This window comes from Cajanus cajan, chromosome 1, assembly GCF_000230855.2.
Source record: "Cajanus cajan strain Asha chromosome 1, NIPB_CcT2T_4, whole genome shotgun sequence".
Classification (NCBI taxonomy): domain Eukaryota; kingdom Viridiplantae; phylum Streptophyta; class Magnoliopsida; order Fabales; family Fabaceae; genus Cajanus; species Cajanus cajan.
In genome coordinates this window covers 88,470,834-88,488,429 of record NC_138517.1, presented here as the reverse complement: position 1 = coordinate 88,488,429, position 17,596 = coordinate 88,470,834, and the positions used below count along the sequence as shown (strand labels likewise).

General features: G+C 29.4%; 2 protein-coding genes across 2 annotated transcripts; both read left to right on the top strand.

The window, feature by feature from the left end:
- The first annotated feature begins 2,193 nt into the window (after positions 1–2,193).
- LOC109803649 (3',5'-bisphosphate nucleotidase AHL) lies at positions 2,194–6,628 on the top strand. Its single transcript, XM_020365319.3, has 3 exons — positions 2,194–2,736; positions 4,977–5,664; positions 6,111–6,628. Exons 1-3 carry the CDS (start codon positions 2,367–2,369, stop codon positions 6,412–6,414), a joined length of 1,362 nt encoding a protein of 453 aa, XP_020220908.1. The 5' UTR covers positions 2,194–2,366; the 3' UTR covers positions 6,415–6,628.
- A 9,521-nt stretch (positions 6,629–16,149) lies between these two features.
- On the top strand, positions 16,150–17,035 carry LOC109804122 (glycine-rich protein). Its single transcript, XM_020365898.3, has one exon. The coding sequence runs from the start codon at positions 16,299–16,301 to the stop codon at positions 16,764–16,766; it is 468 nt and encodes a 155-aa protein (XP_020221487.2). The 5' UTR covers positions 16,150–16,298; the 3' UTR covers positions 16,767–17,035.
- Positions 17,036–17,596: the final 561 nt, after the last annotated feature.

Below are 17,596 nucleotides of genomic sequence, written 5' to 3'. Positions count from 1 at the left end.
AACCTAACAAGGGCAACACTATGGCCACAATCTTCCTAGCTATTCAATTTTTTTCAACATTAGCAGCATAATCAGTGTTCTAAATTCTAATATTTCGGTAATGGGCTAGGATTTATGTTTTTTTTTGGCCTTTCACACTCTCATGAAACAGTATGTTAAAAGTCTATTTGCAATTGCTGCAAAACTAAAGTTTGCTCAACCACAATCACTGAAAATCTTTCTTCCATATTCAGCCACATTAAACAAAAATATGTATTTATGGATCTCAACCGTTGGATTTGTAAGGAAAAATCTGTTACATTTTAAGAGTGGAAGTCCAAATAGGTCTCAAGTTAAGTTATAGTGTTGATTCGCAAATCGTCCAAGAAAAACAGTTTTGTGTTTCAAATCACAAACATCAACCTCACAACCATGGTACCAATTTGGTGTCATTAATCATTGAAAAGAAAAAAGTAATATACTAGATCATTTTGCTATGTCACATTATTACCGACCAAAATCTTGAAGTTGGAATTACATCTTAACTTACTTTTGCTCCTCCTTTGGTGCTGGTTGTTGTCATTAGCCTTAATTATTGACCCTATTGACTAAATTGATTGGTTATTGTTGGTTCTAAAACAAGAAGAAAAAATAAATAAAACAAGAACAAATTTTATGCTAAAAAAGATAAAAAATGTTTAAACGTGAAAATCTAACAAAAAATAAAATGTAAACGCAAAAAAAAACATAATAGCAAAACGAAAAAGATTGAAAGAAAAGAATACAGCAAATTTATGTTGTTCAACCAATTTTTGATGGTAGAAACATAGCCAAAAGACTCGTCACTAGGACCATGATTAGGAAGATGCACTAGAATTGAACGTATGTTAAGTTTAGTGGGTCTAAACTCTTCTTGAATTGGGTTACTACTTAAAGCTCAATACTTCTCTTTAGTTTGGATCTTAGGAGACACTTCTCCTTAAGCACCTCTAACAAGGAAACCTTTCTTGTGGATTGGTGCTAATTTTGCTCACTTCTCCTTCTTTAGAAGCATCGGCATGCCATTTGCTCTTCTTCTTCCATTTTTGTTTGGTGAAATCCATTGGAAAAGCATCAAGGAAGATCAAAGTGGGATCAAGGAGTCTCTTGGATAAATTCGCCCCCATTTAACCAAGGAGATTCCACCAAATTTAGCTTACATCCACGTGAAAAAGCAGATTGCACTATCTAAAAACAAGATTAAGTCGTTACAATAGAACAACTCTTGCTCTTCTCATAAACCCTTTGATCTTTTTAACTTATTTTCCTTTCTTCTCTACGTATCTTTTTTCCAAATTTTCATGTTCACACTTAGCACTTCACTTTCATGCTATCTCTCTATGCCACTCTTAGAAAAGATCACCAAACATATATATATATATAGACAGAAGATTTGTTTACTTTAGAAATAAATTTATCTAAACTTATTTTGTTTAATAATGTATATTTTACATCAAATTTTAATAATTTAACCGTTAAATTTAAAATTTAAAATTTAATTTTTTTTTGTAAATTTTAAAATAATTAAAAACTATTTAATACTTTATTTCATTAAATTAAATTTAACAGATAATTATAAAATTATTTAAAAATTAAAAGGAAAAAATTTGTAGTCTGAATGCTTTCCTGAGCATTCAATTTCGGACTGCCAACTTTTGGAACTTATGCAGAGGAAAACGTATCTTCATAAGTGCCTAGGTAAAATGTATTAGTCAATTAGAGTTGAGCACTTTGAACAAAGTTTTTAGTATAAGATTAGATTGGAGCATGATGTCACCAAATCGGTTTTGCGATTTTAGAGGACTTGATTAGTTGAATGATAAAAAAGTATAATTGGTAGATTATGCAGCAGACAAGACAAGTAAAAAATATTTTCTCTTCGACTCTCCGTACTGCCACGATGCAATTCTGTTTTATTTATTTTCTGAGAGGGGTATGTTCTCTCCCTTTGTTGGAATTAATTTTAGGACGATAAAGACCTCAACTAAAATCTGTCTTTACCTTTATCTAATAAACAACAAAAGAGTCAGCATCGAATATTATAAAAGACTATTTAAAATAGAAATTCGATACCAATTGAAACACCCCACTTTAATTTGATACCCAAAAATTTAAAAAAAAAGAAAAAGAAAAAGAAAAAAGCAGCCCTAACAATAATGTGAAGTTTGAACTCTTGTGGTCGTTACAAATAGGGTTGGTCATTACTCATTCATTATCATCACTGTTCCTATTTATCTGTCGAATCCCAATATCCCATTCCGTTTTTGCTTCTCTCCCTTTCGACATTGTAAATAAAAGAAACAGTTTTCACATTGGTAAGAGAGATTGTTGTACACTTGACGACATACATGTCTTCTTATGTTTCAAGCTTTGCTACAAAAATCCCACGTATGGGAAAGGGGTACGATGATGTGTTCAGAGTGACCCATGTAGTGAAACACTATAAAGTGCCCTGCAATCTCTCAAAGCAGCACATTGGTTTTGTATCGAAATTCGACCAAATTTGCACCTCTTCTGTGATGGAGGAGGAGCAGGAAAAGTTGGGTTTTTTGTCTGAAGAAGGAGAGGAATATTGGACGGAATTGGAGGTGGCTGTTAGAGCAGTGCAGATGGCGTGTAACCTCTGCCAGAGAGTGCAGGACACTTTAATTTCTAACATTGGGACTAATCATCATCAGGTGCAGTCCAAGGATGATAATTCTCCGGTTACCGTTGCAGGTGAATGTTATGTTGTTTTGGTACAACTTTTGTTTCTCATAATTATCTGTTTTTCCTCTCAATTCTTTCTTGGTTTGAGGGAGGGGGGAGTTTAAGTATGCTTGTGTTTTCCAAAAAAATATTGAAGATTGTTTTCAAATCAAATGGGTTCAACCCAATTTGCCACGTGGCTTTGTACATTCGATACTATGTTATCTTGCAGCATGTAGCAACTATGAGGTAATGATGGTTTTTTTAATAATCATCACCTCTGTTCTAAAATTGTGGACGCTTTTTTTTTATTTATGTAAGTTGTTGACGTTTAAGGTTAGTACTTCTATATATAAATGAAAGAATATTTAATACATGTAAAATATAAAGATATTTAGTTTAAAATAATCTTACTTAACATAAGATGTAGATGTGATATATTGATTGTTGAAGTGTTTTTAAAATAAGTATCTTCATAAAGATCAAATCAGGTTATTTTAAATAAGAGTATGCGTGGAAAAAACATTTAATGAGATTCAAAATTTGTAAAGCATCTATATAGTGATTGAATAAAAAGAAAAGATTAAATCATCTGTAGTTTTGGAACTGGGGTGGTAGCATGTAAATGCAAGGATCATAGCAAACATACTGAACTTCAGTCAAAATGTCGTTGAAAAACAGTTTTATGTGTGTTAAATTTGTGAGGAGACTTCACATTATGGCCTTTGTGGCTTTGCCTAAGTTGTGTTCATATCAAATCAAATTATGACAAGTGGCTTCTTCTTAGAATCTTAAAGGCCAAAAAGAGAGGAATGCAAACCTTGTCTGCTACTCGAGGACATAACCAAATCAATACTTATTTTCTAAACTGGTTTAAGTCCAGACATAGTCATTGCTGTGGAAAGTGACTTTTGAATTTGGAGGCTTCATGGAATTTCAAAAGTTTACGTTTCTAATACAGGGAAATAATAGGGTTGGTGAAACAAGGCGCCTTTCAAACTCTTTTCCTGGGGACTCTTTGGTGATACTGATACAGTACTATAAAATATAAACTACTGCTAACAAAAGGGTATAAATTGGATAGAACCTTAGTAATACTCTTTACTATTTTATAAAGTGATTTCCAACAAAGTGGAGACAAGGAGCATGACTTTGTGGAGTCCATATATTGTATTCATCATTTGGTTAATATGCCATAGAATTTTTATATATTCCTGGAGATATTATCCTAGCTCAATTGCCTGTTATAAATCACAATTTTCACCATATTGGATGTGGCTTCCAGGTAGAATGACATATGATTCACTTTTGATTTGTATTCTGCAATATTTAAATGCTGGCTTCAATGACCTCATATTGTTTTACAAGAAAACCTCTTTTGACTGAATTGATTTTTTTACCCTGATACTTGGAAATATATTATTTTTCCTCAATTTTAGTTGAATCAATTCAGATTCATGGATATATGACATTTTTTTATGTTGCTCATTGCTCCCCCCGCCCTCCAGGAAAAGGACAGTGATATCTAGAACTTGCTCTTTTTCCTTTTGTAAAAAAAAATAGAAAATCTTTTAGACCAAAAGAATGAATACAAAGGAGGAGGAGGATAGGTATCCTATTGAAATAGTCCCTCCTCCCAACCCCAAAAAAATGAGGAAAAATGAGTCCTGATGTTTTTAACAGAAAAGACCTCTATAATCGCTTAAGAAGATTATTGGAGAGGCTATATACTGCGCCACCAGATAGAGGCTCTAGGTCCTTGTTCTAATAAACACCTGGCTTGGTTAATTAATTACTTTTGATGTGTTTGGTTTGGAAGCAGCATTCTGCTTTAGAAAGATTAGAAGTTTTTTACTAAAAACTGGTCATATTGTTCTCTATTGAAAATTGATTAGTTAGACCTTTCTCGGTGTTCATTTTACATTTTCAACTTCAGATGTTGCTATTAGCATTGATTTGAATAATGTAAATCCAAATTGGGAATATATTTAATTAATCACGATTTTATGATTTTCATTACAAAATTTATCACATACCATATTCTCCGTGTGAAGTTTCAGTGTATGTATAATAAATAGATTACAATGACTTAAGTAAAGATCTATCATCAAATTTGTGCTGTGCCCCTCAATATATTTCCTTGTAACTTTCGTCATATGATGATTGAAACTTATAAGGCTATGGCTGAGTTTTGTAAATAAAACATTTTGAGCTTGATTGATACATTCATACTCACAATCATTTCAATCTTCATTTTTCTATTTAAATAGATTGGAGTGTTCAAGCAGTTGTCAGCTGGATGTTGTCAGAATGTTTAGGGAGTGAAAATATCTCAATTGTTGCTGAAGAAGATGTTCAAACTCTAACCAAGGCTAATGCATCTCAACTGTTAGAAGCCGTGGTTGAAACTGTGAATAAAAGTCTAGCTGAAGCACCTCGATTTGGAGTTCAGGAGCCAAAATCAGCTCTTAAAACATCAGATGTTCTTGAAATCATTAGTCGCTGTAACTCAACTGGGGGTCCCACTGGAAGATTTTGGGTACTGGATCCTGTAGATGGCACATTAGGTTTTGTACGTGGAGATCAATATGCTGTAGCTCTAGCACTCATAGAAGATGGAGAAGTGAAACTTGGTGTTCTTGGATGTCCTAACTACCCAATGAGGAAGGAATGGTTAAGTTATCATCACCGCTATCATAGGATAATATCCAAATTGACTCCCCCAAGTTCTGAAACTTGGAACAAAGGTTGTGTGCTATATGCTAAAAAGGGTAGTGGGAAAGCTTGGATGCAACCGCTGCTCCATGTCAATAAGATGTTTGTGTGGCCAAACCATGCAAAACAAGTTTCTGTCTCTCCCGTTGACAATCCTGCGCTAGCCACTTTTTGTGAACCAGTTGAGAAGGCGAATTCAAGCCATTCTTTTACAGCAGGACTGGCTCATAGTGTTGGTCTCAGGTGCATTTCTTTTTTCATTCCATTTCACTATCAATTACCCTCTTCCTCCCTATTTGTATGCTCTTGATTTTTGCCTGTGTGGTGGTCAACCTATAGACATATTAGCATGCCATTATTCCTATCTGTTGTTGTTATTTATTAAATATCCTTATTAAATCAGTACTACATGTATATTAAAGATTAAAATTCTTGATTAAGGTCCAATCATTATGTTGATTTGGTAGTCTTGAGATAAAGAGGCTTATTAAATATGATGGAAAGCAGAAATTTTGTGATGTGTAGTTGCATATTCCTTACTTAAAGGACTAGTCACATTCTGACAGTCCCATTTATCTATGTGCAAATGATGAAAAATTAAAAATATCTTTAGGAAAAAGCAACCAAGACAAGTAAATTTATTATCATAGTTTTAGCTTTATAAGATAGTTCTTTCATCCTTTATGCAGGAAACAACCGTTAAGAGTATACAGCATGGTGAAATATGCAGCAATAGCTCGTGGCGATGCTGAGGTTTTCATGAAGTTTGCAAGGGCTGGTTACAAGGAGAAAATATGGGATCATGCTGCAGGTGTTATCATCATACAAGAAGCTGGTGGGATGGTAACAGATGCTGGAGGACTTCCCCTAGACTTCTCGAAAGGCTTATATTTGGAAGACCTTGATCGTGGTATAGTTGCTTGTTCTGGAGCCACACTACATGAAAAGATCATTGAAGCCGTTGATGCCAGTTGGGGCTCTTCTAGCCTTTGAGGCTGTTTCTGTTAACTTAAATGTATGCACGGAAAATAATGTTAATAATGATTCACCTTTTATTTTCTGTTTTACATAATATCTTCACCTTCAGTTATTTTTTATGTATTGCTAACAACATACGAGCTTGTTAGCGTACAATTGTATTGTTTGGCATTGTAATAACACGAAGTTGTCATGAGTTCTTAGCATAGTGAATGCCATTTATTGAAAATGATTCTTCTTGGGAGGGATTCATGGACCAAATACTGTTGCAACTCTATACAGTTGTTCACCTTCTATGTGTAGCATTCAGCTTCTGGGCAAATGGCTAACCCTGTAGTCCTCCTTTTTATTTTACCACTTTGTCACATGTATAAAAATCAGAAAGAAAATAAATGGATTATTTACTTATTTTCATGTTGTACATCATTTGGTCACCGTGCAAGACTGCAAGTGCACATGAACACATTAAAGTGGTCCTACTTCATGATGCAATTCATTTTGAATACGTACCTTTGGAAGTGTAAAATTTAAATACAATAAATATTGTCGGTATTATTCTATAATCAGAATTAGGGTTTTTTCTGTTCTCTATTATAAGTATAAAAAAAATATTTTTAAATAAACAAATTTAATTATCTTTTATCATTTAATAATATTTTCTTTAAAATATCACTTTTTTAATACATAAATTTTCAATTGTACTATTTCTTTTGATATTTATAACAAGAATAATTTAAAAAGAATTTTATGGGAACAATAACTAACTAATTTTTTTAATATGTACAAAATATTATTTTTACTTATAATAGAGAACAAAGAGTATTATCCGGGTGAAACCTTAAACAACAACAATATTTATGACATTTACCTAAATTTTATCCTACTGCTAGTTTGACAACTGTTTCAGAGGAATTCACCAATTGATATTTTTAAATTAATTGAGCAAGGCATTCACCTACTATCTTTTACATATTACTATTTGTATTTAAATAATTTTTATCATTGAATTACGGTTACTACTTCATAGTAGTATTTCATATAGATATGGTTCATGTATTAATTTACAGGCAGTGGAGACAGATAGACTACAGAGAAAACGTGTATTGGTCACATTGAGATGTTTGTAAGACGGGCACACGTAGTTAATGTGGCTGCAAGTGCAACCCAGTTTTTGAGGACTTTTTCTTCTGCATAAATTGTTTTACAGAAGTCAGAAACTTCATTTATTGCATTGAATTTCTCTCTTGTTTTTGGTACAATTTTGACTTTTTTAGAGTTACATAAGAAAAAAGAGGCGAAATGGTACAAGGCAGCCTTGTCTTGATCAGTAAAATACAAACGCACAAAATGTTGCTAGAATTGAGCTGTGCCAAAATAGTATCAAGTTTAATTCTTTGAACATGCTTAATGTAAAATGAAACAACTTTTTTCTTTTTAAATTTCAAGCTTAAAAAAAAAACCTGACAATGGATTGGTACAAGTACAAGTATATATCCAAACTTGAAAGTCATAAAAATAATCTGTGGTAGGCCCTGCCTTGTTGAATATCACTCTCCCACCGTCTTCAACTTGTTCAGTGGGGGATGATATGGCAAGTTCATTTCAGCAATCACACCGTACATTGTGGCTCATGTTTGGTTCCCATCATGCAACGGACTGGTTCTAGGAAATTAAATAGTTTAACTCTCTAGTTCATAATAATTGGTTTTCAAATATAGATGATAGAATCATTGTGAGCAGTAAAACTTTATTTTCAAGTATTTTAACTGCATATTTAAGATTCAAACTCAATATCACTAAATAAGATTGGAACAATCCTTGTTGGATAATTTACTCACTTGCTGGTTAGTCTGACACAACTTTGATTGAAATGTAAAATACAATCTTTAATTTATAGTTATCAGGTGTTTGAGATATAGTTAGACATAATTAGGAAGTTATTCGTTTAGTTAGTTAATCGGTTTACTTTTTGTATATAAATCGTGCATTTATCTCCTCTAAAATGAGATATTAACTTTAAAGTAAAGTGAGTAATTATAACCATTTAATTTAAATTTTATCTAGTTTATTATATTTTTAAATGTATCTAATCACCTTTTCAATTATTAAAACAAATAGTTATAATATCATACCCTTTTGCTTTTAAAGTGTACTCAACTTAGAGGAGTAAAATGCTGATTTTTAATTAGAAGAACAATTACACTTTGAGCTATTAATATCGATTATAAAGTACATGGTAACCAATCTCACCCCCATTACTCGATGTCTGCTAAAGGATCAACTAAAAATAATGATCATAGTTTCAAGTATCAAATTCAAGAATTAACGTTTTTCTTCTGCGACGAGAATGAAAGGGGAAGCTCACTGGAAAACTTCTTGATGATTTTTTAAAATGTGCAGTGATGCTTATGAACGTGCATGCATTCTTTTCTGTCTGGCCACTGGAGAGTAGGGACACGCCAAAGTAGAATGAGAAAGAAATGTCATGTGTTTTTCTTTTGACATGCACTTCTTTTTTATCTATAAAAATTATAAAGACACTGTCAGAGTTTAAACTTATGGTTCTCAACATACTATTTCAATCTTTGTTATTAAGCTAACTCTAATATATAGTTACAGTCTGTTTATAACTGTACCTAATGAAATAGTACTTTATGAGTTCAATTACATTAGATGAGTTACATTTTTAGTTAAAAAAATATAACAAAAAAAACAGCTTGTAGCACACACCGTTTTCTTCAGTCAAAATTGTATTATTTTCAGCGTTTTTAAACTCAATTATGAATTTAATTTTGAACTGATGAAGAGAATGTATAATAAGGAAAAAAAATTGAATTAAAAAACTCCTAATAGATTTTTTGTTTTTATTCTAAGACCTTGTGTTTGTATATAATTATGCAATATATAAGCTGTTAATGTTATTTAATAAAAAAGATGCATAAACAATTTATTTCATCTAGGACTTCAGTATTCTGACGCAGAATTCACATTGCACGACATCAAACTACCAGTATGATTTGAGTTGGTTAAGATCATTAATTCTAAGTAATAAATTAAAACCTCCTGATTAAATTTTAACACAGTTGTATTCTTTGAAATTGGATAATCTATATATGCATATAAAACTGGATAAACAAAAAGTAAGTACATTATATTTACGCGTGATGAGACTTTTTTTTTTAAAGAAATACACAAAATAATGACGATAATAATTGGAATTTTCAGGACTTTCCTATATAATTGCATTTGATTTTTGGAAAAGGGAAGGAATATAAAAGTTTGAAGTTGGGAAGCAGAAAATGAATCTGTTCACGACATAGGATAAAATTGGTGATATTTCAAACCATGTATGTCTTGTAAGCACGACATTAATTAAAAGGGTTGTTGCGAGATAATCCTGGTAACTGTGAACATTTACTTGTTTTCTAAAATGTCGGTAACATTATTTCATTTTTAATTACAAAAAAAATGATGTTAACATAGTAAAACATTAATTTCATTTTTATTGGATGAAAAAAAAGAAAAACATAAAATAAATTATATAATATATCAATTAATATATTTTTCATACAATAAATAATATAAATTTTATAATATTAAAGTAGATAATACTCTAATAACATTACTTGTGTATTAAAAAAAACAGAGAAAACACGGTTACAAAGAAAATAATAGACAAAAAATGATTATTATATGTGTATATTTATTATATAAAATATATTAAATAATACGTTGAATAATAAATTTACTAAAAGTTTTAATAAATAAAATTATTATTTATTAATTTTAAGATAGAATAATATTATATATAGAATTTGTAAAAATAATTAATTGAAGCAGTAATGTTTTAAATATAATATAGTGTTTTAAATATAACTAAAGAGTTAAGTTGTATAGTTGTTTATACGATGAGATTTATAATGACGATTCTGGACTCTAATCCTCATAATTTATCTTTTATCATTTTTTTATATAGATTTTATTTCATTGCCACGTTATCATCGGTTAACATTTAAATAAATTGTATAAATTTAAATAATGAAAAGCAAAACTCACTACTAGAAAAGTATCAATTTTTTTGCGAATTTTCCTGCAAAAAAAATATTCGCAGAAATTTTTTGTGAATTTATTTTAAAAAAATAATTTACAGATATTTCTTACAAATTTTGTTACAATTTTAATGATCATAGAGATTTTTTTCCATGGTAAAAATTTGCAGAAAATATTGTAAGAATTTTATTTTATTTCTTGTAAATTTTCTTGTAAAAATACATTCGCAAGTAATGTGTACTAAATGGTAAAAAAAATTTGCAGGTAACTTTTCCTATAGATTTTTCTGCAAATTTTAATCCGCAGGAAAAATAAAATAAAAAATTTAAATTTATAAGTTTAATATTTAAAAAAAAAACTTCAAGTTCCACATCGATTGAAAATAAAAAAATTAAAGAGTATATAAGTTGGGACAACAATTACCTTACAAGTTGATTTGTATGATTGAGTGTTAGACTTATAATCTACAATCTTAGAATCTAAAAGATTATCTATCACATGTTAGAGGCATGAAAACAAATGCTTCGGATGAATTCATTGTAAGCATTTGAAAGTTGAAGAATTATTGATAGAATTTACAGTAATTTAATTTTTTTTTCGTAAAACATATTCCTGCAAAATTTCTTGCGAAAAAATTTATAGGAAACTTTCCTACGAATTTTCTTGCGATTTTTTTTGCAGGAAACTTTCCTGCAATTTTTTTCACAAGAAATTTCGTAGGAAAATTTCCTGCAAATTTTAAAATTCACAAAAAATATATTATCCATGAAGGTATTACCTGCAGATAAAATTTTGTAAAAAAATTTGTAAGAACAATGTTTCCTGCGAATTTTTCATAAAAATTCGCAGGTAAAATCGCATATATAATAAGAGAAATTCTAGTAGTGACTGTATAATTAAAAGTAGAATTTAACCATTAAGATAAAATTAAAGTTTTGATCTATTTGCAAAGGAGACAAATTTTAGGGGAGTTAAATATTATTTTTGCAATCTTTATCTTTTATTTGTTCATTTTTTTTTTCAATTAGGCTTTTATAATTTACATCAAACCAGATTGATCGATGAAATTCTACTTTTATTTACTAGTATTTACATAATGAAGAATACTAACAACACATTTTTTTTAACGCATTCATTTTAATAAATTTTATTTAATTAATTAAAATTTATTTAAAACTTCAAAAAAATAATTTGAAAGACTCAATAAATAGAGTGTAAAATTTATAATTTTTAATAAAATTCAACTAATCAAAGTAAATATATTTAAAAAAATATGTTCGAAAATGTATTTCTATCATTTTTCCGTGGATAATGGCCTCAGTTTCCGTGCAAGTAGGAATAAAAAATTCATTTGAACTATATACACACATTTTATTTATGTGTTATTATGTTGAAATAGTAAAAATCGCCATTATTTATGTTAAATTTGTTATTACATAAATATATGTCAGGTGTCTTGTAAAATTTATTTTAATTTTAACCCAAATCTTCTTTTCTGTGCCTATTACTTTGAGTTTTATATTAAGGATAAAAATTAAAAATTTGTACGAAAAATAAGATAGATGAGAACGAGTATTTTTTTAATAATATAATTATGAGAAATAACATTGAAGAATTAGTTCTTCTATAGAACCAGTCCTATAAAATAATATATTTATTTTTTCATAATGGTTGTAAGATAGGAGCCCTCCAAAGTTGACAAATTTAATGTACTGATGTAACCTTACAAGTCGCATGATGAAAAACTTGAAAATTTAATATCATTAGCCAAAGTACTTTATGAGTGGACTATAGTGGATATATATCCAAATATTTCTTTTGAACAGGGGACAGGTCGGTAATAAATAAAGTAGAATATCAACGAGTGTCTTAAAAAAAATACCTTTTTAAATGAAATTATTATATTTATTATTATTAATAATATATTTTTATTACTTTTAAAATTCATAAATATCTCTCATGTGGATTTTTGTTATTATGTGAAAGTCTCTCTCTCTATGAAATAAGATATAGCCTAACTAAAATTTACGAAATTTTACAAATAAATAAATATAGATTAAGATAAAATGTACAACATATAGTATGTATAGTGTATTCTACATGTAGTTTTATAAAATGTAAAATATTGAATTAAAATAGTAATAAAATATTTTTATTAAATCGATAAAAAAAATAGTTTAATAACAAGAAAAATATATTAAAATAGAAAATTTAGAATTTAATTTTTATATTAAAAATTAATATGATTGTATTTTAATTTAATGTTGATTTATAAATATATTTTAATATTTAATATTAATTTAAGAAGTTTATCTATTGATTAAAGAAAAATTAATTAATTATCATTAGGGATGTCAATGGGGCCCCATGGGGGCGGGTAATAGTAAATCTGCCCCCGCCCCGCTAGATGAAAGTTGTCCCCATACCTACCCCATATCTGCGCGGGTATCCATTGAGCGGGTATCCATGAATTTCTTGAATACCCACGGATATCCATGAATATTTATAAATTTTTAAAAAATTAAAAAAATTATATTTAAATAATTTTAAGTCTATATTTAATGTCATTGAAATATTAAAAATAAAAATTTAATGTTAATTTTGAACTTGTATTTAACGTTAATTTTTTTGAAATAATAATAAAAATATAAGATAATCAATGACTTAAAATACATCAATCTCACATGTAAGTTAAAGTCTCATCACAAAGCTATAATAATTCAATCTTATAATTCTAAATGAAAGTAAACAACTTAAAATACATAAATTTTATTGGTCAAATCAAAGCTAGAAAATTAATCAAATTATATCCAACATAATTTTATAACATGCTTAACACATGTTAGTAACTTCATCAACCTCACTTTTGTAAGAAAATAAGACGAGAGAGTGTAGTTTTAGGGTTATGTGGTACAAGGATAATTAGAATATTTAAAAAATATTATTAAATGGGTACCTGCGGGTATGGATATCATCATACCTTCATACCCACCCCCGCCCCATTTATAAACAGGTAAAAAATTATTCGTCCCCATTATCCGCGGATATCCAATTAGTCTATCCATTTATTATTCGTAGCGGATTTTACCCGCAGATACTCGCGGGTGCAGGTATTTTTGACATCCGTAATTATCATAGTAAGATGTGATATGACATGGAAAAAGACCTGGTTTCATCTAAGGGTGTGTTCACGGTTGCGTTTTAAGTTTGTTTTGAAGTGTATAAAACTAACTTATTAGTCGGACAAAAAAAGCTTATAATTTATAAGTTTTAAGTTAAAAATTTGAAAATTAAAAATTTATTTATTGAAGTGGAAGTATTCAATAAGATTAATTAATAAGTATAAAATTATATGAAAAAATATATATTTAGTTACTTCAGATAGAAACATATTTTAAAAATTAGTAAGGATAAAAAAATAAAATTAAAGGTTAATAACTTATGAACTAATAAAAAATAAGTTATAAACTAGTTGAAATAGTTTACAAGAAATAAGTTATCAGCTATTAACATAAGTTTGTATATCAAACAAACTTTAATTAAAAAAAAAAACATTTAACCTCATCACGAATCATATGAACAATATATACTTTTATTAAGGGTATCTTTAGTTTAAAGGAAGGGGGTGGAGGGGAAGTAAAAGGGAGGACTGGAGTTAAGATTCTTAATTTCACGGGAATCAGAGTACCACGTAATTAAACAAATGTTTTATGCATGGGATTGTCTAGGATGGAATGAAATAAGAGTTAGCCACTTATACACTTTTAGTGTAAAATTTTTTTATACTGACAACCAATTATATCTTTTAATTATGTCATATTACTGTTAAAAGTAAATATGTTTATAGTAACATGACACAATTAAAAAATATAATTGATTGTTAATGTAGAAAAACTTTACGCTAACAGAGTATATAGATGATTAACTCATGAAATAATAGGTAGTGAAAGAAATTTATATATGTATCATGTTGTCAACGAGCTACTAGTTGTCGGAAGGATCAATGGTTACCTTCAATTCTATTCTTTCATAGTCTCCAGGTGTCATCCCAATAACATTCAAATTATATATGGACCACTTGGCAGTATATATATATAAACATGAGCAATATTTGTTCAGCCTGTCAAAGAAAGAAAGTAAACCCTAAACCCAACAAATTAACAACTTTTGCAAATATATGAATCTGAACTAGTACTTTTGTGGTGAAATTTCCCTTATCCAGAGATTTCCATCGTCTACAGTTACTGACATGCAAGTGTGTATATCAGAATCAACTATCACTGGATTGGAATCACGCAACCAACTCTTAGACCGTTGAGTATCATATCTCTTATCTATCCATAGTTTAATTTGCCACGTTTTATAACTTTAGGGTTAGACTATAAGCTACAATTTAACCATGTATAATAGGGACTACGCATAGCATTCAATTATGCAAAAGGTCTTCAAACGAATTGTACAACAAATTTGACTAAGGAAATTGAACTTTTTAATTATACATATATATTCCCTAAACACACGTTTAACTTGAAAAATAATTCATTTTCTTTTAAGGAAAAAAAATTAGATTCAATATTATTATAATATTATAGATATTAGTAATATTATTTTTTAATCAAACTTGTAGTTTCGTTTCAATAATTTATAAAATAAATGATTTCATTAAATATCAACTTATATTAGTTATCAACATAAAACTTCAATTCATATTAAAAAAACATTACCAACAATATTTGTGGTTTTTCTCTAAGTTTTATTTTTCTTTAATTCATCTTTTGTATTTTTTTTTTATGAAATAAAAGTTTAGATAAGTTAGATCTTGATAATTCACCAAATTTAAGATAAACCTTAAGGTTCTATGAATTTTTATAAAGCTATTTATAGATTATTTATTAATAAGATTTCCATATTGACAAAAATTAAATTCACATATCCTTTTAAGATGAGTTTATTTTTTATTAACTGGACTAACTTTTGTTAGTTAATCTCTTATATTCTTAATAATACATTGATAACCCACTTAAGATTATCAACTGATTTACTAAATGAAAAAAATGACATCATGATATATGATGAAATCGGGCTATATTTGACCTCCAGTTTTTCCAAGACACCCAAGCAACACATGTTTTCCTTTCTCGGTTTTTTCATTCTAATTATGTTCTTACCTCATGTTTTTTCATGCAATACGCTTGAAGAGAAAAGATTATTTTTAAGAATATTGTTCGAATGTTTTTATCATATATGTGTGTCTAAAAAAACATTGTCAGTTCAAATTTACATTAATAGAGAATATGGAAGTTCATATCAAGTCCTTAATAGTTTATGTCAACTCACGTTGACCACACCTTACAATTAATAATTTTAAATAAAACTTGGGTATGGTGCTATAAATGTTTATAGTACTATTTGGAAATAAAAATTAAAGTTTCATAATGACTCAAATTGTTAAAATATAGCTCTAATTTTAATTAAAAACAGTATGAAATACACGTGTAATATTGCATTTAAGGTTTGGTGTTTGATATTATCACAAGATAGTTGATTCATTCTGATGAGGACATGGCGCGTAGTGATTTCTTACTTTGACATGGTAGTGAAATTAGCTTTGCATAATAGTAGTGGTTAGAATTGTCCATTGAAAGAGAAAGTGGCATGTATAATTAATGGAGCCAACCTACTAGAAGATCATAAATCACTCCCATCTGTCCTCCACACCCTCCCAATAAATGCTTTTTCCTTCCCACTAACACATTTAAATATTCTTTCTCAATTCTCATCATCACACACATAACCTGCACTACAACAAAAAGAAAAATCTCATTTCATTTCAACTTGAAAACACAAACATGAAACTTACAATCACTTTTCTCATGTTCACTCTACTTCTCATAGCATCACATTCACCTTCTTTTGCTTCCACCCCTAATCATGTGAAACACTCCAAGAACAAAAACAACAACCAAGGTGGTGGTGGTGGTGGTGGTGGTGATATAGGTGGTAATCCAGGTGGGTTCTTTGGGCCTGGAGGAGGGTTCAGCATACCCGGTTTCGGGAACGGAAACGGGTTTGGAAATGGCATCATAGGAGGAGGATATGGATCCGGGTATGGAGGCCCAAGTGGAGGGTCCTCAAGAGGTGGTGTCATAAGACCAACCGTTGTGTGCAAAGATAGAGGCCCTTGTTACCAAAAGAAGCTCACATGTCCCGCCAAGTGCTTCTCCTCTTTCAGCCGCTCCGGCAAGGGCTACGGTGCTGGTGGCGGTGGCGGTGGCTGCACCATTGATTGCAAGAAGAATTGTATCGCTTATTGTTAAGGGTAACACTTGTTATCATCATTATCGCTAGTACTATACTATTATTATGTATGCAAACTTATTAGATAAATAAACGCTAATTAGATACATCTCTATGTAGGTGGTGGTTTCTTTTCATTATTATGTCTATGGATGAAAAAAAAAAATATATATATATATATATATTATGAGACAGTGCTTGGTGGGTGAGAGGAGTGGAGTGTTGTTATGGACTCATGTAATTTTGCTTACTATATATTATATGAAGATAGTTTATTATTATTTATTAATTAGCTGTAGTTCCATTTAAAGTAATGATGTGGGTTTAGTTCTGAACTGTGGTCGTTTTCCTTTGGATGCATTAACGAGGGTGTAGCCCACAGTGGAAATGCAGTTTCGACATGAAGTTGATATATTATTGGATGTCATGACTGAAGAGAGGCAAATATTAGGTCGTAGATGTGATATGAACCTTCTTGCCCCAAACTCTAGATCTCAACCCTCACCCAACAATAAATGTAAAAATTTACGTTCTATTTATGGGTGTCTTTGTTAAAAAAAAATACAAACCTTCACCTTCGATGTGTTTAAAAAAAAAAATAGTAATTGGAGTAATGTACGGTCTAAAGTTAGAATTTTGATCCTATCATTATAGTTTTGATAATAAAAAATAATTTAGTTTAATCTTTATACACGTTAAAATTATTTAAATTTAAACTTATATGTCAAACTAATCTAGATTGGTTACAAAAAAATAGTTAACATCTATGTCAAACTTATTTAATTTTTTTTTCTTAAATTACTATTCATTACAATTTGATATCAAAAATAAAAAAAAATCAAAAATAAAA

Coding starts and splice junctions, on each gene's coding strand:
- LOC109803649 (XM_020365319.3), top strand. CDS start 2,367: ATGTCTTCTTATGTTTCAAGCTTTGCTACAAAAATCCCACGTATGGGA. Junction 2,737..4,976: donor TTCTCCGGTTACCGTTGCAG/GTGAATGTTATG, acceptor CTATTTAAATAG/ATTGGAGTGTTCAAGCAGTT. Junction 5,665..6,110: donor GCTCATAGTGTTGGTCTCAG/GTGCATTTCTTT, acceptor TCCTTTATGCAG/GAAACAACCGTTAAGAGTAT.
- LOC109804122 (XM_020365898.3), top strand. CDS start 16,299: ATGAAACTTACAATCACTTTTCTCATGTTCACTCTACTTCTCATAGCA.